This window comes from Panthera uncia, chromosome B4 (genome assembly GCF_023721935.1).
Source record: "Panthera uncia isolate 11264 chromosome B4, Puncia_PCG_1.0, whole genome shotgun sequence".
NCBI lineage: Eukaryota > Metazoa > Chordata > Mammalia > Carnivora > Felidae > Panthera > Panthera uncia.
The window spans coordinates 48256900-48281388 of record NC_064809.1 but is presented as its reverse complement, the minus strand read 5'-3'; the positions used below and the strand labels follow the sequence as shown (position 1 = coordinate 48281388).

The following is a 24489-nucleotide window of genomic DNA, read 5'->3' as shown; positions in this document are numbered from 1 at the left end:
AAGATTTGGGATTTCATCTTAACTGTATGGAAACCTAGAGAAGGAATTGAAGCAGAAGAGTAACATTGAATTTGCATTTATATAAGATCACCCTGAATGTTAGGTGCTTAATAGATTACAGGTGGGCAAGAGTGAAAATAGGAAGACCATTAATCATGCTATTGCACATAGTCTGGTTTCAAAATAATAACGACTTGGACTACAATGATGACAGTAGCTATGAAGAGAAGCAGGTTCATTCACAGTATATTTTCAAATAGAATCTGGATAACTTAATAATATATTTGGGAAAGACAGAGGATCCCAAATTTCTGCCTTGAGTGCATGAAGGTACTGGAAGAGATGGGGAAGAATGAAGAAGTAGGGAAAGATCAAAAGTTCTGTTTTGTGTAACCTCTTCTTTGAAAACTTCCTTTAGAGATTACCCATCTTTCTGACCTTTCTTTCAGTGGTTTTAGCTCTTTTTCTTGCCCCCAAATGCAAATATGTCTGAAGGCATTGCTTAGATGTTCTCTTCTCTCCCCAGTCATTTTTTAATTTCACCTGACCTTAAATTTCAATTCCATGTAGATGATTCATTAATCTTTATCTTTTGACTCAACCAAGCTTCTGACCTATGATTCACATTTTCAATTGTTTTCTGAGCACTCCTCTTTAAATTATTTCTTTGTATCTCCAACTCAACTCAAAATCAAATTCATGTTATGCCCCATCTATCATGGATCTTATTTATATTATTGGCACTATCATCTTTCTAGTCAACTGGACTCATATTCAACTTTGACATCTGCTTCTTTCTTGCTCTTGCTATGGTTTTATCCGTGGAATCTATTGAATCTTACATTTCTATTCGCAATGTTTCCTGGAAGTGGGAGCCCTGATTATAACTCAATCCCCTACTATACTTTATCAAGATTATTTTTTAAACTTCCTAACTATCTTCTGCCTCCACTCTCTCTCCCATCCTATGAACTAGCATGTAGCCTTTAGAGTAATCATCCCAAATGACAGTTATAATCATTTCACTTGTGTCTCATATCTTCAATGATTCCATTATCTTCAGAGTAATTTAGAAATTCCTTTAAAATATATTTAATGCCTTCTGACCTCAATCTATCTTGTCCCTTGATTCCCAAATAACTTGTTTCTCACTATTCTGAAAATCTGACTCTTCACAACTCTGTGCTTTTGCTCATGCCAATGATGCTGCCATCACCTCTTCATATGGATGCCTTTCTTTCTTCAAAGCATAAAATTATTTCTCTCACCTCCCCAACTAGAAATAAGTTTTTCCTACATTCCCCAATCGAATATGAATCTGAAATGGCTAAGAACAGATATTTTCTCATCCTGTATCCTCAGCTGTGCCTAATATACTGCCTTGCATATAGCAAGAAGAGAGTAAATATTAAATTGAATTGACATATTAGCTCTTTTTCTGATGAGTCTGTAATGTGCCAAGTAACCTAAATAAATGCAATTGTGTGGTGAATGTGATCTGAAAAGTAGATAATCTGAAAAGTATAAAAGTAGATCTGAAATTCAAACTTTTTATATGAGCTGTTTAAAGAACCAAAATCTCTACTTCACTATGAATGGGCCTTTATGGAACTAATTTAAAATAAAAATGAATTAAAAATTCCTCAAATATTTTGTTATTCAGATCCCCCCCCCTTTTACACCTTCTATTTCTCAGGGTCTCAGTAAAGAGCAGACTTTATGGATACATTTAAATGCTGAGATATAATCAAAAAATTTACTTACCAGTTTCTCTATCAACCAGAACAAACACTAAGCTATTTAAACATTAGATTGATTTTTTTTGAATTGAAAGCTTTGCCTTATCTGAAATTTTATGCAAGTTAGCAAAATGTGACTATCTCTAAATTTCAAGTAAACTCCATCAAGCTAAAGTCTGCCTCTGCTCTAACGATGGGATTAAGTCCAGTAATATGAATGATAAATTGAGAAATGGAATGGTTGCAGTGGATATAACCTGTAACAAAATTGTAACAGAATCCCTACTCATTTTCAGCCAAACTTCTTGTAGCTAATTCCTCAAGAGTAAAAGGAAAAGAAGAGGTAGGCTCCTTTTTGAATAATTGCTTCCATTTACACTCTTTACTAGCTAATTCACCTTTACTATCTCTTTTTCTAAACAAAAGTTTCTTTTTTTTTTTTTAATTTTTTTTTTTAACATTTATTTATTTTTGAGACAGAGAGAGACAGAGCATGAACGGGGGAGGGTCAGAGAGAGAGGGAGACACAGAATCCGAAACGGGCTCCAGGCTCTGAGCAGTCAGCACAGAGCCCGATGCGGGGCTCGAACTCACGGACCGCGAGATCGTGACCTGAGCCGAAGTCGGAGGCTCAACCGACTGAGCCACCCAGGCGCCCCTCTAAACAAAAGTTTCTAGCTTTTAATTCTCTAATGGCTGCTTTACTTTGTCTGAAAAGATTACAGAAATGTCAGAAAACTGAGGACTGAAAATACTTATAGATTATTTCAAAACCATTTTTTAAATGATTCAACCCTTATGAAGAGATAATTTTATTTTAAATTTTCTCCAAACTATTTTTGATTCATATAAATTTTAAAAATCATCAAAACCAATCTATCTTATCTGAGGACAAAAATTCAAAACTATCGCTTTATCTTTAATAATTGGTTCCTATTGCTACCAGGAACTGTTATAATAATACCAATATAGTCTCTGCTTTAAATCTCATTGTCACCCTACAAAGTCAGCATCACTAACCCCATATTAGAGCTGAGGAAAGTGATAATGAGGTTAAATAACTTTCCAGAGGCCATCTAAGCAGTAAGTCAGGAAATAGCGAGTCAGAGCAGCTATTTTTGAAAGACTGGGGTATAGTCACAGTATAGTCAACACAGTTAGTGGGCATCTGGATATTCCCAGGGCAAAAAATGTTGAGGAAACATCTCCTAGTGTCAATGTGTAAGAAATGCTATGGCCTATACACTGATTTGGGGGCTCACTCATTCTTTTTTTTTTTTTTTTTGCCTGCCTGATTTTCCTTCAGTCACTGGAAATCTTTCTGCTGCATTGTCTGTGATGGTAGCTGGCTTCTTTGAAATACACAGAAAACACTTCCCTCCCATGGAGCAGTCTCTTTCAGGCAAAGTTCTCACCGTTTCTTCCATGCCCTGTTTCCACCTGGTTCTTCAGTACATTTTACTTGGAGTGGCTGAAACACTGGTCAACCCAGCCTGTGAGTAAAGCCTTCATCACCTCATGTAAGAATACCCTGAGTATTTACACAGAACACATCACCTCAAGGGGTTGGCAACCTATTCACTCCATGGAGATTTCCCATAATGCTTGAGGACAAGTCTATTAATTACACTCATTTTTTAAACAAACGTGTTTTATTAAATGTTAATTTATTTATTTTGAGAGAGAGAGAGCACAAGCTGGGGAAGGACAGAGAGAGAGAGAGAGAGAGAGAGAGAGAGAGAGAGAGGAGAGAATCCCAAGCAGGCTCCAGGCTGTCAGTGCACAGCCCAACAAGGGGCTCAAACTCATGACCTGGGAGATCGTAACCTGAGCCAAAATCAAGAGTCTACATTTAACCGACTGAGCCACCACATACCCTTTATTATTATGTTTTAAAAAAGTGTTTAATTTCATTTCATTCCTCTGCCAGATACAGAACAAGTATTAGTTCTTCCTGAATGTATATGGAATAAAAGATTTATGAATTTGTTAAAGGCAGTAACTATTTGGTCAGATACACAACAAGAGTAAAAAAAAACTGCTAAAACCTAGAAGTCCAATACATTCAGATGAAAATTCTCCTCTTCTTCTTCCCACCTCCTCCCTTCTCACTCATAGAAAACTCACATATATACACTCCTTCCAAAAATGACACTTATAATGTACTTTGAGAGTGTATAAACATGCAAATGAAATGAAAATTTGAGCCAATTTTCCAGATAACTCAATGTCTTTAAATTAAGTTTCACTAAATTAAGTGTGATCACTAGTGTTTCATAAGATGAGTTCAGAGTAACTTTATTAAATATCAAGCGTTTTCTGGATTATCTAGATTGCTGATATTAATTAAACTAGCCACTTTAAAATTCATCAAGGTATTTCAGTAACTTCTTGCAATACAGCAGTGTGTGTGTGTGTGTGTGTGTGTGTGTGTGTGTGTTTATCAGTGTAATCTATTGCAATTATTTTTTACCTTCTTTTTATTTCCCTGCAGTGGGAGCCATGATTATAACTCAAACACCCATTATACTTTACAAAGATTATTTTTTTTAACTTCCTACTTTCCTACCTCCACTATCTCTCCCATTCAATCAAACAACACATGACTTTTAGGGTAATCATCTTAAATGATATCTCTGATAATTTCACTTGTCTAAAGTCTTTAATTATTCTATTATCTTCAGTTATTCAAAATTCATTAAATATACATATTTAATAAAGATATATATATGTATGCACACATACACATATATATGTGATACCAAAGCAATTCACTGAAAAAGGTAATAAAAATAAAGTCAATTAATAAAGTTTGTGTAGGATGTGAAAATAATCTGGCTGTGACATGTGTCACCCCCATTGATCATCAGGGTTCATTCAGCTGATCTGGCTGGCTAGGCATATGTCCCCTTCCTCCCTCACTGCTCCATGTACTTCTCTCTCAGAGCTGCACACTCGGTCAAGGAAGATGACTTTCCCATAGAGGAGGAACATTCTTTGGTCAAGGGTATATGAGTAGCTGCATTCCCCTGCTAGAACCTCCAAACAAGGTCTCAGGGTCCATTTGTAGGAGAATTTAGGGTAGTCAAGCTTCCAAGACCCCAGACACATCCAAATGAGGCACTGCATGTGGTAATCTGCCTGAAAGAAAGAAAGAAAGAAAGAAAGAAAGAAAGAAAGAAAGAAGAAAGTAAGTAAGTTAGTGGAATTATAATCATATATGTGTATTACACTTCTTCTTATAATTTTAAATCATTCCATTCAATACATTTTATATAAACAAATTACTTTATGAGAGTCTAAGATGTGGATATCACTGTTTGACACTATACAAAACACAAAAGAACCATGAAGAAAAATGCCACTACACAAACATTTATGACTTCCCCGATGTTGTTGGCAGAAAATTGTTGGAGGTAGCCAAAATGTTATAGGTTAGAAGTGAAAAAAGGTAATGAATGTGGATGATGAGTGAATGCAGTCAGGAAATTCCCAGCCAACTTAACAATAGTGGTTCATTATGTAAAAGCCAGAAAGTTACTTAAAACAACAGACTATTAAAAAGGTGGATCATGTAATATAAACCACTCAATCTACCCTTCCCTGATTTACTGATAGGGAAACTGACAACCAACTAAGTCAATGGTCTGATCTGTTACATAGACCATAAGGTAGGGACAAGAAGATTTTGTTTTGATTTCCAGCTTTGTCATTTATATTTGTGACCTTGATAATTCAAGTAAACTTGAAGCACCTTCCTGAACTTTAAAATGGAAATAATTATAAGTCTTCTTTATATCACAACATCAGTGTAAGAATCAATGGGAATGGGGACTACTCCTTGAGAATTAAATGACAACACGTGAAAGGGTATTTTGAACTGTAAATTCAATAATTACTTAAAAAAAAACAAAAAAAAACTACTCTTTTAGGAGGCAGTACAGCATAGGGGTTAATATCTATGGCCTTAAAATCAAACAAATCTGAGTTTAAACCCCAGTTCTTCCATTGACTAAATGTGTGACTCTCAATTATTCTGCATTTCTGAGCCTTTCTCATCATCTATAAGCTGGGGAAAGGTTGTTGTAAGGACTAAGTGAAATATTTTATGTAGAGGAAAAAGCAAGGTATCTGGTATAAGACAGCACTCAAAAATTAGCAGCTATAATGTGTGCTGCTATTATTATTATTCTAATATTTCACATGAATTAATAGGGCAAGACCGGACTCACGCACCAATGTCCTGCTCATATCTCTTTCTACCAAACCTACCACAACTTGAACACCAAGGGATCTGGTAGTGTGAATGAAATTGTGTCTTTCTCACGTGAATCATCCTAGATCCTTTTTTTGCCCTTCTCACTTTTAATCCAACAGCAAGATTTAGTCTTTACTCTGAAATTGAATATAAATCTGGCCATGTCTCATTATCTTCTTTGCTACCCACTTGGTCTACATTGTCACCATTGTCTCTACTGCCATTTCTTTCAGAGCTTCCTAACTTGTCTTGTTGTTTCTTCTCCTGCCCGTGAGTCCATTCTCTTCAAAACAGCTATCATACTCTTTCCAGAAGAAGTCCTACCATTCCTCTACCATTTCACAGTAGGATTTTGAAGACAAATTCCTTAAATGGTGAATGAGACTGCACATGATTGGGCCTCTTGTACTGCTCCATCTACATATTATAACATTCTTCTCTTTGACCACTTCACTAGAAATGTGATGACCTTCATTCTGTGTTTCTAAAGTGTCAAACTTATTTTTGTCCCAAGGCCTTTGTATTTGCTCTTCTCTCTGCCTAGAATCCCCTTTCCTCTGTTTTTAAGTGTCTGGCTTCACTTCATCATCAAGTTTTCTCAAAGATTATCTCTTCAGAGAGGCTTCTCTGGTGATGCTATCACTTTTATACCATTACCGTGTTCCATTTTTTCTAATAGCACTTGTCAGGATCTAAAGTATCTTATTTATATGTGTATCTTTATTGCCTGCCTCTTACCATAAGAATGTGTAGTCTTTAAGTTAAGATTCTTATCCTCATTATCCATCCTTATGTTCTAATGTTCTTCCTTCCTTAAAAGTGCACGTACAGAGCAGATGATTAGTAATTACATTTTGAATAAACAAATGAATTAATAAAATCTATAGCTATTTCTATGTGAGCACAATAAAACATATTATTCAAATTACTGTCAGTGTCTTACATTGATGACATTGAGCAAGGAAACACAGTGGATTACATTCCAAATTTCAGTGGACATTGTTTCCCATACTAAGTCATGTTATATCTTAGAGACTATCTACAAGAAAGAAAAAACACATAGAAAACTTTTCAAATTATGTTTTGATTATACCAATGTATATGTCAGCCATCTCATAATCTGTGTTTGTTTTATTTATTCAAAAAATACTGCATGGATGCCTACAATATGCCTGACACTACTCTAGAACCTTAAGATGCATCAATTTAAAAAAAAAAGATGAAAATTTCTGTCCGTGTAGTTTCTTTTTTTTTTTTAAGTAGGCTCCACACCCAGCATGGAGCCTAATGTGGGGCTTGAACTCATGACCCTGAGATCAAGACCTGAGCTGAGATCAAGAGTTGGACACTTCGCCACCCCTGCATAAATAATCCAGTGAAGAAATGGGCAAAAGACATGAATAGACACTTCCCCAAAGAAGACATCCAGATGGCCAACTGACACATGAAAAGATGCTCGACGTCGCTTATCATCAAAGAAATACAAATCAAATCACAATGAGATACCACCTCACACCTGTCAGAATGGCTAACATTAAGGACTCAGGCAACAACAGATGTTGGCAAGGATGCGGAGAAAGAGCATCTCTTTTGCATTGCTGGTGGGAATGCAAGCTGGTGCAGCCACTCTGGAAAACAGTATGGAGGTTCCTCAAAAAACTAAAAATAGAACTACCCTACGACCCAGTAATTGCACTACTAGGCATTCATCCACGGGATACAGGTGTGCTGTTTTGAAGGGACACGTGCACCCCCATGTGTATAGCAGCACTATCAACAATAGCCAAAGTATGGAAAGCGCCCAAATGTCCATCGATGGATGAATGGATAAAGAAGATGGGGTATATACATATACAATGGAGTATTACTCAGCAATCAAAAAGATTGAAATCTTGCCATTCGCAACTATGTGGATGGAACTAGGGGGTATTATGCTAAGCGAAATTAGTCAGAGAAAGACAAATATCATATGACTTCACTCATATGAGGACTTCAAGAGAGAAAACAGATGAACAGAGGGAAAGGAAACAAAAATAATATAAAAACAGGGAGGGGGACAAAACATAAGCGACTCTTAAATATGGAGGACAGAGGGTTACTGGAGGGGATGGGCTAAATGGGTAAGGGGTATTAAGGAATCTACTGAAATCATTGTTGCACTATATGCTAACTAATTTGGATGTAAATTTAAAAAAAATGAAATTTAAAAAAAAAAGAAGAGGAGTGGTATATACATGCAATGGAATGCTACTAGGTGATCAAAAAGAATGAAATCTTGCTATTTGCAACAACGTGGATGGAACTAGAGTGTATTATGCTAAGCCAAATAAGTCAGTCAAAGAAAGACAAAAATCATATGATTTCACTCATATATGGAATTTAGGAGACACAACAAAGGAACATAGGGGAAGGAAAGCAAAAGTAAGATAAAAACAGAGAGGGAGGCAAACCATAAGAGACTCTTAAATACAGAGAACAAACTGAGGGTTGCTGGAGGAAAGTTCAGGGGGGATGGGCTAAATGGGTGATGGGCATTAAGGAGGGCACTTGTTGGGATGAGCACAGGGTGCTATATCTAAGTGAAAATCACTGGGCTCTACTAAAATCAATACTACGCTGTATGTTAACTAACTTGAATTTAAATAAAGAAACTAAAAAAAATGAATAAAGGATAATGGGAAGAGAACTGTAGATAATTCACTTGAAGGATTTTGCTGCAAAAGAGATAAAACAAATGGAACGACGGTAGCTGACAAAAGACTGGGGCTAAGAAAGAGTTGTTTATATATATTTAAGGAGGGAAAGATAATGGCATCATATAGCATGTTGGTGGGAATGACTCGAAAGAGGGAAAATTGATGGTATTTGGGAGTGGGAAATACTGGAGGGAGTGAGGTTGAGATCTAATTTACAAGTTGAGAATGTGGCAAGAATAATTCATCAATGGTAGTTCAGAGATCTGAGTATGTGGGTACAGAAATTCATAGGTGCATATATATGATGTGGAGATTTCTGTGGAAATTCTCTTCTGGTAATTGATTTTTTTCAGTAAAGTAGGATTCCAGGCCATGACTCTGAGTGAAGGTGAAGCAGGATATTTGGGGGTTTGAGGAGAGGGGAGAGGTATGAAATCGTTGTCTAAATGATGAGAGAGTGAATGAACTAAGGAGATATAGAATATTGGCAGGGAGTATTAGGAGACCATTTGAGGTTTGTGGTCAGGAATTTCAAAGGAGTTGGTCAACATGGTTGCGGTTTTCTTCCAGAAACACTAGGCTGCATGGATCTAAGAGCAGAGATGGCAGAGAGTGAATTATTTGGCCAATGAACTTCCAGAAAAGCAAGAGAAAGACAAGGGGATGAGGGTATAGAAAAGAATATGGTCATACCAATTGACTATGGAACTTGGCTAAAAGAGAAGTAAGAACATAAAGGGCATCAAAGAGGTGAGAATAATGAAAAAAGCAATGGAGTGGAGGTCCTGAATGAGTATAAGCATTTTGTGGTTGAGTAGCACACAGTAAACTGGGAAGACAGAAGGTGGTAGTCAGAGGATGCACAAAGTTGAGATTATGGAGTGGTTACCATTACTGGTCTAAGGTATGGGTTAACTTTTTCCAAAAAGTGGTAGACAGTAAATAGTTAGGATTTTCATACCGTCTCTCTTACAACTACTCTGTCATTGTGGTGTATGAGCAGTCATAGGTATATATAATGAATGGATGTGGCTGTGTTCCAATAAAACTTTATTTATAAATGGGTGGAAGCTGAACCTTACCTAATGGTAGTTCACCAACTCCTGGTCTGGGGGACAAGGTTCAGGGTGTGACCATGGGTATGAGTGGCTAATGTAGAGTTAGGAGACATTAGATATTAGAAAGGAACTGAAAAACCAAGATTTGGGAAGAAGGGAGGTTGGAAGGATGATCTATGTAGATGGTAAAATTGCCAGGAACTAAGGCAGGAATAGAAGTGGACAGAGGACCAGGAGAGAGGAGGTGATGACTTTGAATAACAGAGGAAAATGTCCTAGAGATTGATAGATGACATCACAAAAGAGAAGTATTACATGATACAATCAGATAACTTTGATATAATCAGAAACAATAAGCTGAAGCTTTTCAGTATGTGGAAGGAATGATGATCTGAAAGCAGTAATAGAATAAAGTTCCATTTTCTAGGACTACGGTACTTCTCTTACACATGTTCAAAATAACTTCTCCCCTGTGCTAGCTTCTGCTGCACATATACAAAATAACTTCTCCCCAGACATAATAAGCACCTTTAACAGTTTAAGAACAATTGGAGTAAAAGAAATTTCCAGCAATGAGTCCCCAATACCAGGTGCCTCGGGAAGGGGATTACAACGCTACGGTTTGTAGATTCCGCAGATGCTGTGATGGGGCATCTTTGCAAACACTAACCAGCCTCCACCTGGAGGCACATTTCAGCTCTCCTTGGCAAGACCAGCTTTCACATACACTGAATATTTTTTACTGTGTCTTCATAGTAAAATGAGAATTTTGGAATAGAGGCAGACTTGTTGCTACTATCTATACTATTATGTGCTAAAACAAGTACCACAGAGTCTAAAAAATCAGGTTGATTATCACTAAAGTCGAAAGAGATCGGAACATGCAAGTAAGATGCCTGAAAATGGAGATCCGAGGGCTTGAAAAGCTAAGTCCTCTAAAAGGGAACCGGAGGCTTTCAAAACGACTAAAATGACACCAAAGAGAGATTAACCAGCAGGCAGAGAGCTGGCAAAGTGTGCTCATGAATTATATACCGCACCAGAAGTTCTAGCAAGAGAAAAGCATAGGATTAATAATTAACTAGCAGAGTAATAATGGGCTTGTACGTTCTGCTTTTTCTCAGTGAAAGAAATCGGCCTACTTAGTCTTTCTGCCCATTGTTTGTCTCCTCGTATTTATAGAAAGGAAAGTTCATAAGCCAAATCCTTTTTATAACTGTGAATCATTTCTTCCCAAAGCCTCTTCAGCATTTCGCTCCCACTCTCCTCTGGATCGTCCTGAAAGAAACTTGTGAGATTGGCCTCAGGCTCCTGCTGGTGATTTGCACTACACAAGAGAGCTAGGGTACCTATATGGCCCCTTGCAGCCAACATTTGAAGCCCTTCTCCACAGTATTTTATTTATCACCATCATTATCTTCACCTCCAATAAGTATTTTGGTATTAAGTGCCTGTTTAGCACTCTCCTTCCTGTTGTGCACATCTCTGCTCTCTGCCTGCCTGGAGTTGGAAATCTAGGAAAGATGCACCGTGCCTTTTCCACTCATGCCTTCGACACTCAGCACATTTCCTGGACCACAGACAGGGATTCGTTTAAATGTTTATTGGATGATAAATAAAAACATGCAGAAAACAAAAGAGAAATGTTAAATGAATTGCAGGAAGGAGCATGAATACATTTACATTATGTATTAGTAAGTTTATTTCAAAGTGCTGAACAGGAAGGACTGCCTGGGTGGCTCAGTTGGTTAGGTGTTGAACTTTGGATCTGGTCATGATCTTGTGGTTCCTGTGTTCGAGCCCCGCATCTGGCTGTCTGCTGTCTGCACAAAGTCTGCTTGGGGTCCTCTGTCCCTGTCTCTCTGCCCCTCCCCTTCTTTCTCTCTCTCTCAAAAATAAGTATTTTTTTAAAAGTGCTGAACAAATGCACAGTTTTTCTGGGCTAAAGTACAAGTAAATCAGGGGTGAAATTTTCCTGAGAGAGAAGGGAAGAGATGATAAGATCTCTTTTTATAGAAAAGGAAACTAAAGGTTTAGCCTTTACAGTATATAGGTTTTCTATAACCACTTTCCTTTTAATGTTTATTTATGATCTCTCACTGCAGAAAAATTTGCAAAGTACAGAAAAAGTAAGAAGAAGGAAAATTAAAAATCTGATAATTCAACCACTCAGAGCTAACATTGCTCACGTTATTTAATGTATTCCCTTCCAATTTTTTGCCACACATATGCAAAAGAGAGAGATTAGTGTAATGAACTCCTGCTGTATTCACATTCCAGCTTTAATAATTTTCAACTCCTAGCCAAACCTGTCTCATCTCTACTCTCACTTGCACACTCTCTTCCTCCTCATTGTATAATTTTGACGCAAATCCCAGATACCCTACTATGATAAATGTTGTAAATATTTTAGCATGTATCCCTAAGGTTGCGATGCATATTTTAAGATAGTTAATATCGTATGTACAAAATCAGATATACTCATTTTCATCTATTTCTGATATCAGAAAAAAATTGGGGGGCTTTTTAAGTTTTTACTGTAATTCTAGTTAGTTAACATACAGTGTTATATTAGTTTCAGGTGTACAATATAGTGATTCAGTACTTCCATACATCACCCTTTGCTCATGATGGCAAGTGCCCTTCTTAATCCCCATCACCTATTTCACCCACTTCCCACCTCCTCCCCTCTGTAACCATCAGTGTGTTCTCTATAGAGTCTGTTAAAATATATTATTTGTAATTGAAATTAAAAAAAAAATTCTCCATGATTGTTTCCAAACCTCTTGCCACCATTACCCCAACAATGACTTTGGGGAAAAAAGATAACCATTTTGGAGACCCAAAGTTTAAGCTATTGTCTCTCTCTAGGTAACCTCTCCTTGAATAGGATAATTCAAATGCATGTAAGAGGTTTTGTGGAAGTAGGGGACATTTGACTTGGTAAGATTAATACTGTTAAAAAATAGCCAATCTGATTCCATTCCTAATAATATAGTATTATGCATACAGTACAGCAAGTAAGAGCCACAGGACCTCTGCAAGTGGGTGATAATATTATTCCCATTTTATAGAGAAGAACACTGAGGCTTGGAAAGTTTGAGTAACATACTTAAAATCACAGAAGTAGTAAATAGTTGACCTAGGATTTTAGCATAATCTTGCTTAACTCCAGAACCCATCCTCTTAATCTCCATGCTAATTTTATATGATAAATTCAAGTTTTCTACACGGAAACTAATGATGTATATACACTCACAGAGTGGTAGACCTCATTATTACATTGTCATATTACCTAGTATAATCCTCACCTCAATCTAAAATTAGTAAGAAATATTCAAAAAGGAGTAAAATTTGGGTGAATATATTGGGACACTCAAACCACCAAGTAATCAAATTTTCCATGTACCTGCACAAGAGTATATTTTGCCATATTTTATTCCTTTTAGACATACATAAATTCTAACATCACAATGTCTTACTATAGTAACTTTAACAAAGTCTAACTCAAATTTTGTCTTTATTGGTAAACTTTTTCTGAGGTATGATCAACACGAATTTGAATAGTATCTATGAAAGTATTTTATAGTGAATGTTCTAAATCTTGACCTCTTTTCCTCTCAGTCTCTGTAATACACAGATTTGTTCCAAGTACCATCAGAGGAACCTGTATGAATCTTTTGACACTGTTCAATGGATTTGGTTGTTTCATGGGGGCACTGCTGGTGGAGTTGGTATATCTCATCTCAGAAGGTAAAAATAGATTCACGGTATGCTTATATATATATATGTATATATATTGATTTGATGACTAGAGAATTGGGAGACAAAACCTTAAGAGAAGGGCTTTGCCAGGGTAGTCTTTTTTTAATTGATCCACTTTTGCAATTAAGATAGAATTAAGATAGGAAATAGACTCTTGCTGTATTCATTAATTTCTGGGAATTGTTTTTCTTTTGATAGGAGGAGGTAATTACAGAATGTCACTTCTCATGAGACCCTTTCTGCTGTCTTTCTTTAGCGTATTTTAAAACAAATCGGTCATTATATTCTTATTAGATCTTTCAATGAGGGCATATTCAATAATGTCTCACAGCTGGCATACATAATCCTCAGAAAAGGTGAGTCCTATGTAAATGTAGGAGGAGGGGGGTATCTGGATGATCTTTTTTCCTTGTGATTGCCCAGAAATCATGTCTACGCAACCAAAGAGAAATTGTAAATTGAATAGCAAATGGTCTTGGAAAATTTTTCCCATACAAATTGATTAGGAAAAACAACCCATCTGAAAAATTCACGTGCAACAAAAAAGTACAACTCATATGTGCTGGTAGAAAAATCAACAGGATGACAACAGTAATTAGATATCATGGTGAAATACCTTTGGCTGTATTTTAAATCCACAGACTTTTTCCTTTATTTGTTCTAAGATGTTAATACGGCTTCACATTTTTTTGAAATTAATTTTGCTTATTTTATGAAAATCTTACAAGCTTATTCTTCTCTCTTTGAAAAATACAGTTGTGCACTTAAAAGAAAGCATTGGCTTGTGTTCTCTTGCAACAAACAAATTTAATTTACTTGCTTTCAAACTAGGGAAAAATTAATTTCTATGAGTGAAAAACTCCTTTTAACACTATTTTCATTCAAAAATATTTATAGGTGACCCACTCTGTTCTAGACATCATATTGAACACTGGGGACACCATGGCAAAGAAATACACACTTCCACATTCTCAGTGTTTCCACGGGTATAGCGAAGCAATAAAATGAAGAGTGATAAATTTGATGATAGGTATAGTAGAGTTCTAGGGAGCAAATGTACAACCCTTGATTGGTTCTTAATAAGATCAAACCCTGCCTTTTTCTTAGTTAACTGAGAAAGTTCAACAAGTGTGTATTGAATGCTTACTGTGTGTTAGGTTCTGTGCTATATGGAATTATTTAAGATTTGGTTCCATTTCTCAAAGGACAAAAATCCAGCCAGTCATAATAACACATGTACACGGCAGCAAGCTGTTAACCTCTCTGATGGTTAGGTTCTTTATACATATAAACACAGAACAAAGCACTGGTATTAGAGTTTTAGAGGATAACCTGAGAAAGTCTTACCTATATCTTTACATACACATGTGTTCAGCATATATTTATTTTCTTCAGCATTACTCACTGAAGATGTCTCTGAAAATTTGCTTAAAAAATGTCTATAATCAGGGGCACCTGGGTGGCGCAGTCAGTGGAGCGTCCAGCTCTTGATTTTGGCTCTCAGGTCACGATCTCAGTTTGTGAGTTCAAGCCCCACCATGGGTTCTGTGCTGACAACACAGAGCCTGCTTGGGATTCTTTCTCTCTCTTCCTCTCCCTCTGCCCCTCCCCTCCTTGAGCTCTTTCTCTCTCTCTCTCAAAATAAACAAATAAAGGTCTAAAAAAAGGTCTATAATCAAACCACATTTGACATATTCTAGAAGAATTACAAAGTCAAATATTATTATCAGTTTATCTTTTACATAAATCTACATTTTTCATATGCATGTTTGAGGAACTTACCCAGTTAGGCCAAACTTCACAAGACTGTGCTAACCTCAGTCATCAGCCACAAGTTCAGAGGTCCCCAGGACTGCCATTGCTTCTGATAAGCTGGCTATAATAAATGTCGAGGTCCCCAAGATCCCCTCCAGTTTGACAATTTGCTAGAGAGACTCACAGAACTCAGGAAAGCACAACACTTGTGATTACAGCTTTATTATAGAAAAAAAAAAAAGTACAAATCAGGACAGGGTCTACGAGGGTTCCAAAAGTGAAAGCACCTTCATCCTCAGTGATGCAGTGGCCAACTGGCTCACCAGTGTGACAATATACAGAATATAGCCAACCAGGGAAGCTTACTTAAACTTCAGTATGCAGAATTTTCATTGAAGTTTTATTATTTATGTAGGCAAGATTGATTGAACCATTGGCCATATGATTAAACACAGTCTCCCGCCTCTCTTCCCTCCAGAGGTTGGGCTTTCACTTGGCTCAAAGCCCCAACCGTCTAATCAGTGCTGGGTCTTCCTGGCTGGACAGGCCCCTTAGGTGTCAGCTCATTAGCATAAGCTCTCAGGTGGGGCTCCTGGGGAACCACCATGAATAACAAAGGCATTCCAGTTACTCAGAAAACTCAAAGGGTTTGGTGTTTACCAACCAGGCCTTTGCCTGACAAAGGCCAGGCAAACTCTTTATTACACACCATTATTCTTGCAATCTATTTCACTGAAAACCTAAATTTCTGTTGAGAATATGAATAGAATGGTATATTATTGTATTTAATGCAAGAATTTTATAAAGGCAATATTATTATCCTTATTTTTGAAATGTAATAATTGAAACAGAAAAACGAAAGCAAAATGGTTCAGTGGTCATAACTAGTATGACAGAGATCTGACCCTCTCAGCATTCTAACACCAACATCAACATTGCTTTTGATACACCAAACAACTATTAGGGGTCACCCAGTGTAAAAAGCCTTTTAAAGACATTTGTTATTTTGCAATACAACCTCCTTGGATAAGGTCTACATGTAGAATATCATTGATAATATTCTAGATATAGCAAAAGATGAATAAATAGAAGTTGATATAAATTTATCAGAGTTTGGTGCCCATGAAAGGAGGTTTACCAAGGACAAATGGTGAGGACGTCTTCACCACATAAATGTGAGTGAGGTGCTCTCTAAACTTATAGTCAAGAGAACACCATTTAAATTACCACTAATTCAATTTACTTTTTCTTTAAAGGTTTTTGTTGTTGTTCATAATAATATTGTTTTGCATCAAGTCTTATCCCAATAAATTAGAATTTTACAATTGGATATTATGTCAGAGCCCATCTAGTCTAACATTGTACCCCAGACTAGACGGACCAGCGTCATCTAACACCCAGAAAAATTCTCTGCTTTGAAATGTAACCTGAGTCTGCCCATCTGCTGACAACTATGTTCCACAGAATAAAGGTGATTTTCTATCCACATATCAACTCTTCCAACATCTGATAAAGATTTGGAGAAATAATGCTGTACAATGTTCAAATCCAGGCAGTCTAGGTATGTGTCCTCAGTTTCCATATCAATAACAACAATACATAGCTCATTGTGTTGTTATCAGGGTTAAGTTCGTAATACACACAATATGTGCTCAGTAAAGATGGTTATGGTCTAGTATTACAGTTTCTAGGATTAAACACAATACTCAAGTTGTTACTTTTATCAACCTGGTGACTCTCTCACCCTCTCTCTTTTTGAATGCCAACAGAGATTGCATTGACTTTTTTAGTAGCTGCATTGTGCTTATGGTCAATTAAAACCTGAGGTGTTTTTTGTTTTGTTTTGTTTTGTTTTGTTTTTTTAAGCAGTTGCTCTCAGTTCAGTTTCACTCATCGTATCCCAATTTTTTTTTCTAATTAAATTCAGGACTTTATCCTTTATAAATGTTAATTCACCATCTTAAATAACAGACATTTTTAAAACTTGATTCTGTCACCCAGTGAGTTACTAATCTTTACTCTTCTACTCGCTTTGTGTCATCTGCAAATTTAGTAAGCAAGTTCCTAGACTTCTTCCAGGTAATTGAAAAAATTGTTGAATTGGACAGGACCAAAAATAGAACCTTATGGAAAGTTCCTAAAGATCTCACTGCAAGTTATCAACTAATCTTCCTCTTTTGGATGTAATCAGCTCCCACTTCATCTAATTACTATCATTCAGCCCATGCATTTCATCATTCCCTGAATGATGTCACAGGAGACTGTCATATGTTTTTCTGGGAGCAGGATATATCTGTGTTTGTGACACTCCCTTTAGCCATCAGAATAGCATTCATCAAGAAAGGAAGTGAAGTTTATTTAGAGGATTAGGTCTTGTGACCCTAAATTGGCTTATGTGACCAATTAAGGCCCCTAAAAAAGAATGATCCTATATGGATGACATTGGGTGGGTCATTATCTTCTCTAAGACTTTCCCTTTATTTAAAAAAGGGAATGCTGCACTCCACTTTTCTCAGAGATGATGATAATTTTAATGTCAGAGCTTACTTTAAATATAAAGGAAGTCGTACGTTGTCATGGCCTGTTTTGTTAAAACAAGATCAGTCTTTTAGTCAAACAGCCAGACCAATTTTCATGACAGAGCCGACCATAAAGACCCCAACACTGTAACTATGTGTTTAAGCATCCCACATGCCTCCACGTTCCATTTAGCATATAAGATATTTTAAACCTTTAAGGATTCATGTCAGCTGAGCATGTGTGCATGTGAGTGTGTGTGAGTGTTGGTGTATGATTGGAAGAGACGATCAGCTATCACAGTCTCCCAGTCTCCAAGCTGCATTAGTCATTTTTAGCACCATGATGGAGAATGGTGTGAATGTGGTAAATTCAAAAGATTTCTCAAAACTTGACTGTGCAGACAGATAACTGTTAGAGTGACATTTTCAGTACAAGTGAGAAAACTGATCCTTCTGGGATCTCTAACTCTGAGTGCTTTAAAGGAGAAGATACAAGACTAAACCCATCCTCCTACACTAATCATTTCAGGAATAGTTTATCTAAAAGTAGCAATGCTAATATAAGGGGGTGAAGAAGTCAGTCAAACTGCTTATTTCCACCATATGCCATTAGCAGTCAGATTAATTTTCTCATACTCATGAGTCTAAGCTTACCTTTTGAAAAAAAAAATAACAAAATAGAATTCAGTGAAAAGTGACATCTTAGTTATGGATGCGAAGATGATTGAAAGATCCAAAGCAAAATGTCTAAGGGAAAAAGGATAATTGGGCAGAATCAAGAAGTCAAGGAATACATCTTCTTGTCCCTGTTAGTCCTTCCTCTTAGAATTCAGGAAGGGAGTAAGGAATTTAGCCGTTTGATTGTATATTGTAGATGTACAATAACAATACAAACCATTACTTTTGTGCACTTTTAATCAGTGTGGTGCTTTATGTCTATTTCCTCTAGTTCTCATAGAAATCTTGGAAGTTATTAGTGATACCATTTTAGAGAAGGAGAAATTGAGACTCAGAAAAGTTAAGTATTGTGCTCAAGGTCTCACAGCTTATTAAGAACTGAGTTGAATTTCAGATTTGTCTGACGCAAAGATCTGCCCTTTCTATCTCTTCTGAGCCAATAACAATGGATAGTTCTTTCCATCGTCTAAGAGATATTTTGAACTCTGCCCTGATATTGTTATGAACTCTAAGGTCTCTGAGCAGCTTCAAAGGTCTCTGTGGAGCCAAAGGTTGAGGATGTAGAACAAGTTATATCTGAGATACATACCCCCATTGTACAAGGAGGATTCTGAATCTAATTCTGACTGAACACCATGAGCAGGATTTGCCTGTGAGAATTGTGGGCCCACCAAGTAAGCTGTGGGAGCGCTGGCACTAGACCAGTTGACAGACAAGAAGAGAATGGCCTGGCTAAAGATAAATTATGAGGTAGCAGGCCATTTTCCCTTCCTAGGTCTAAAAATCTCATTTCAAAACCCAGATGAAGCTGGACCTGAGGCACTGATATGAATTTGAAGAAACATATCTTTAAGAAAATAGGCATGGACTTATGGGATCCAGTTAAATAGTTTTCCAGATGCATAAATATTTTCTTTCAAGTTTACTGCAACTACAAATTCCTGTTTCACGTGCGACTCAGAGTTTCATGGCAACACGGCTGTCAGTGGTCTCAATAATCACAGATATTTAAATGAGAATTTTAAAAGATCACATTTTTAACTTAAAATGATCTTGATAGGAATCAAACAGCTAAATTCTTTACTCCCTTCCTGAGTTCTGTATCTTCAATATTTCTAATATTTTCAAAATATTAAACTACTAAAATTTCCATAACCATAAATAAATATGCATATATATGCATATATATATGCATATATATATGCATATATATATATATTTATATATATATATATATGAGAGGATTGTTTCAAACAGGAAATGGCAAACTGGGTAAAACCCTACTGTGAGATCAAATAAAAATGAAGAATGGAAAGTATCTGCAGGTTTGGCAACATCATTATCACTGAAAACTTTACAAGAGTCATTTCAGTGGTAAGAAGGAAATGAAGACAAGTTTGGAATAGGGTGAAGAATATCTAGTAAGTGAAACATTAAAGGTATCACATTCTAACAACCTTTTTGAGGAACTTGGCACTAAAGAAGATTTAAGAGATAAAGTGGTAGCTAGATGGGCATGTGGGTAGATTTGCCAGATTTAATAAATAAAAGCACAGAGTCTTTTGAACTTTCAGGTAAACAATGAATACTTCGCTTTTAGTATAAGCACGTCTCATGCAATACTGTGAGCATACTTTGCACCAAAAAATTATTTGTACGATATTTATGACAGAGCTGATCCCAGAAAATTACTCGTTGTTGTTCTAAGATTCAAATTTAATGATGGGTCCTGTATTTTATCTGGGACGTTAGGTGTGAGTTCAAGATACTTTTTTATTTCCAGAGATACTTGGCCATATTTAACCAATAAGAACATCTGGTGTAGATGGAGAAGCTAAAAATGCAAGAGAAAGAAGAGAGATTGACTTCTTACTGGAGGGTGGATGCTTCTTTCCTGCACTAAAACAGAAGAGAGAATGGGGAGGTGTGGTCCTGGTATTGGCAAGATGCTGACTCCTACTGTTCAAGGCTCTCAGTTTTCTTTATGACATACGCAGCAAGCCATTCATGAGAGCAAAGGGGGATTAGGATGAAAATGAGGAATAGGAAGAGCGGGGAGCTAAGAACATGTTGTCACAGGAGCGAGAGATGATTTAGAAGAAGAAAATTAGGATTGCCATCAGTGTTGAAGGCCCAGTTGATACTGGTCATTACAAAGAGCAATACAAAACTACCTAAAGCATGATTTTGTCCAGTGATAGTCAGGTATCCAATGCAGTTATGAAGCTGTCTGGTAGATTTTAAAATGGTCTGAAAACCACAAGAGAGGAAGAAAGGCACAAACCGTACTCTTGAATTAAAGCAATTTGAAGTAAACCTCACATGTGGTTTCCCTCCAAATATGCAAGAGGGGGGTGGATATCTTTTCAAATTCTGAAATAAACAAGTCTACATCATTAGTTAACTGAAGTTACAATAGAGAACAGACTGTACAAAAAAGCAGATATTGGGAAAAATCAGTTCCTGCTATATCCATGATATTATTTAAATTCAGTATTTTGCTATTTTAAACAGTTCCACTTCGAGGTTGACTTATAAATTCAGTTCACAAATACGTATTGGGTTCCTACTATGTGCGAGCACTGGCTAGATAGTGAATTAATAATACCATGGCTGATGTTTAATTAACAAGAAGAATCTTATAGAAATATTTGACACTCAAATTAATATCAGATATATTCATTTGACTAATGCTATTACAATTACAGTTCATAGCTAATGGCATTATCGGGCTATTATCACAAAGCATTACCTCTCTTCTAAAACTCATTTCCATGATAATTCATTGAAATCATCATGAGAACACACTATCTTGATGGGTTTTTACCTCCCAGTGCTCTTCAAGAGAATGAACTCACCCTTATAAGAAAGCCTGTTTTCCCAAATATCATCCTATGCTCATTCTTTTTGCAGATCAGGTGAACAATGCACATAGTGCTTTCTCTACAATTTTGAAAGACACGGCATCCCTTCCTGGAAACAGCAACCTAACTTCATTTTTATTCACAATTCCCAGGAAGAACAAATGCCAATTAAAGTCTCCATGCAGACATTGTTAGGAGAGCCAGGAATTGAGTATGTGCAGATTTGGGGCCCAACCTCAGTTCACCCATTCGATCAACAAATAATTATTCTGTCTCCTTTACATGACTTCAGGCAGACACTTTAGCCTCTCCATGCCTCTGTTTCCTCGTCTGTAAATTGAGGCTAATAATAGTTTGAGTACTTATTCGACAAATAGGAAAAGGTGGTAGAAAAGCCAGAGTAGAATATAGTTGTTAGATATTATTTCCTTCAGGTATCATGAAAATTAATGTGTTTTAAAAATTAACTCAGGTAGGAGAGCTATGAATCTCAAATGAAGCATTTAAATCAGGTTACTGAATAGAGGAAGGAAAGAAATTAACATTTATTAAGTGTCAGTTATATGCAGACCTTGCTATATGTATTTCACAAAGATATTATTTCATTAAATCTTCACAACAATTCTTTGGGGGTGGATATTTGTAGCCCCATCACATGTAAAAGGAAAATGAACTCGGAAAGTTATATAAGTTGTCCAAATCTTACAACAGTGGTGGATTCCTGATTCCCAAGCTCTTTTTGCTGCACAGGGTTTATTTCCCGTGGCACAGAACTACATCCACCCTGGAGAATGACTGTTACATGTCTTTAATTACATACTTCTTCGCACATAGTGAAGTGATAGATGTGCCTAAGATAAAGTTAGGTATAAAAGCCATTTCAGTTTTGTCTCAACAATTTTGGAGGTTTACCACATCACCAGTGTTACAAAAAATAACTTTAAAAATATATTGCCAAAGTCTCAGGGAAAATAATTGCTTACTGTGCTCAACTCTAATTTGAAGAGATTCCAAAAGGCACCATCTAATATTTTCAAAGGTCCACTACATTCAAAATAAAACAGTAGTTAGTAAAAAGGGGAAATATTGAATCTTTCTCCAAAAAGACATAGCAGAAATCTGCCTCTCCTCAAAAGCAACATGCCGTAGCCCTTAAAATAATGCCATGTATATTTGAGATAGTTGGTAAATCTAGGATTTCAGTAGGGAATATAGTGACATATCACTGAAGTGAGTGAATCTTAGGTTTCAGAATAGACTGGTTATTGTTACTTGGGATACTATGATTTCCAAAATGATATCTTAGGACAGTTTTATAAATAGCACATAACTTCCAAGTTACAACATCCAGGCTGCTATTCAATACTTCAATTGCTGAAGAAGAGTAGGTTGTGAGAGAAAACCACCCTTTTCTGTTGTTTGATAATAAACCAGAAATGACTTTTAGAAGTCAGAGTTTTCCCGACGTATACTTGAGGAAATCATTTTAAAATATTATTTTTTGCTGCTAAGGTAATGTATGACCAGATAAATCCAAACTGTAAAGGAGGAGGGGAAAAGGCCAAAAAGATGATGGCAATTATTATTGGGGTAAATTTTTTTCCATTTTTTTTTTTTTATTTGTGTGCATGTGGGGAGGGGGTATTACATTTATATAGAGAGGGACGCCTGGGTGGCTCAATCTGTCAAGCGTCCTACTTCAGCTCAGGTCATGATCTTGCAGTTCATGTGTTCAAGCCCCGCATCAGGCTCACTGTTGTCCACCAAGAGCCTGCTTCAGATCCTCTGTCCCCATCTCGCTGCCCATCCTCTGCTTGCTCTCTCTCTCTCTCTTTCTCTCTCAAAAATAAACTTAAAAAAATTATATACAGAGATATTTTAAACAAAATTGTAGTCTGAATAACTCCCGAGGAATGCTCAATAAAAAATTATATCAAGTCCCACTTTTTTTTCCTTTGAAAATATCATGAGCATCTTTCCATGTCGTTTGAATTTCTAAAACAAACAAACAAAAAGACTCTCTTTTTTTCCCCAGAATCCTGGGAATGGAATTACTCATTCAATAAGGGTAAATATTTTAAAGACTATTGTTTTCTAAAAGGCTGCATCAATTATACCACCATTGTGATAGAATAATACTTGTCTCAAGATGTTAATTGCAACCCTGAGCATAATAGTATTTTGATCTTTGTGAATATGATTGGCAAAAATTATATTCCATTATTACTTTAATTTGTATTTTTCAGAATGGAAAATTGAAATTTTTAATGTATGAACACTTTTATCTTTACTCACTCATGACATGCTTGATCATATTCTTTGCCCATTTTTCTTTTGGTCTATTTGTCATTTTTTCCTATTGATTTATATGTTTTTTAAACTTTAAGGATATTATCACTTAGTCAAATATATTGCTGATATTTTCCTATTTTAACTCAACATTTTAGTTTCATAGATGAGTTTGGTTTGCACAAGTTTTGCTGATATAGGTAATCAAACCTATTAACCTTTTTCATTGTGAACATGAATAACATGTTCATGCATTGTGAACATGCAATATCGTTGCATTTATCTATGGTTATGGAAATTTTAGTAGTTTAATACTTTGAAAATCATATTTTTATCCATGTGGACTTTTTTTATGTTAGGTAAATACATATTTCCTTCAAATAACCAAATTTCACAGCATAACTTGATATTTGTTGTGAAAAGTTACTTAAACCATAAATACCCCATAGCCATAGGATAAGTGGAATGAAACTAATCAGTTAGTAATATATACTTTAATATATTCTTAGTTCTTAGGCTATCGTAGGGCTATTTTAGAACTGTCTATTTTGTTCCTGTCAGCTGCCTCTTGATTTTAGCTTAGTATCACCCTCTGTTTAATTATTATGACTTTATGATATGTATCAACTATTGCTAATCATACTTCTCCTTATAGTTTACTCTTCATTTGTAAATTCTTATTTCCTATAGTGTACATTTCCAGGTGAATTTTAGAATCATTTTATCAATTTTCCCCAAATCTCGTGTTTATGCTAATGAAATAAGTACTACTTGTTAATTAAAACAATAAAGCTTTTCGGGGTGCCTGAGTGGCTCAGTTGGTTAACCCTCTGACTTTGGCTCAGGTCATGATCTCATGGTCCCCGTG

The 24489-nt window shown here is 36.2% G+C and overlaps 1 protein-coding gene across 1 annotated transcript in view; it reads left to right on the top strand.

Moving 5' to 3' along the window:
* The window catches only part of SLC15A5 (solute carrier family 15 member 5), an 84713-nt gene that overhangs the window by 47161 nt on the left and 13063 nt on the right, over nucleotides 1-24489 (top strand). Inside the window, exons 6-7 of the mRNA XM_049625143.1 lie at nucleotides 3046-3234; nucleotides 13376-13504. Coding sequence (XP_049481100.1) covers nucleotides 3046-3234; nucleotides 13376-13504 — 318 coding nt within the window. The remainder of the gene's footprint in view (nucleotides 1-3045; nucleotides 3235-13375; nucleotides 13505-24489) is intronic.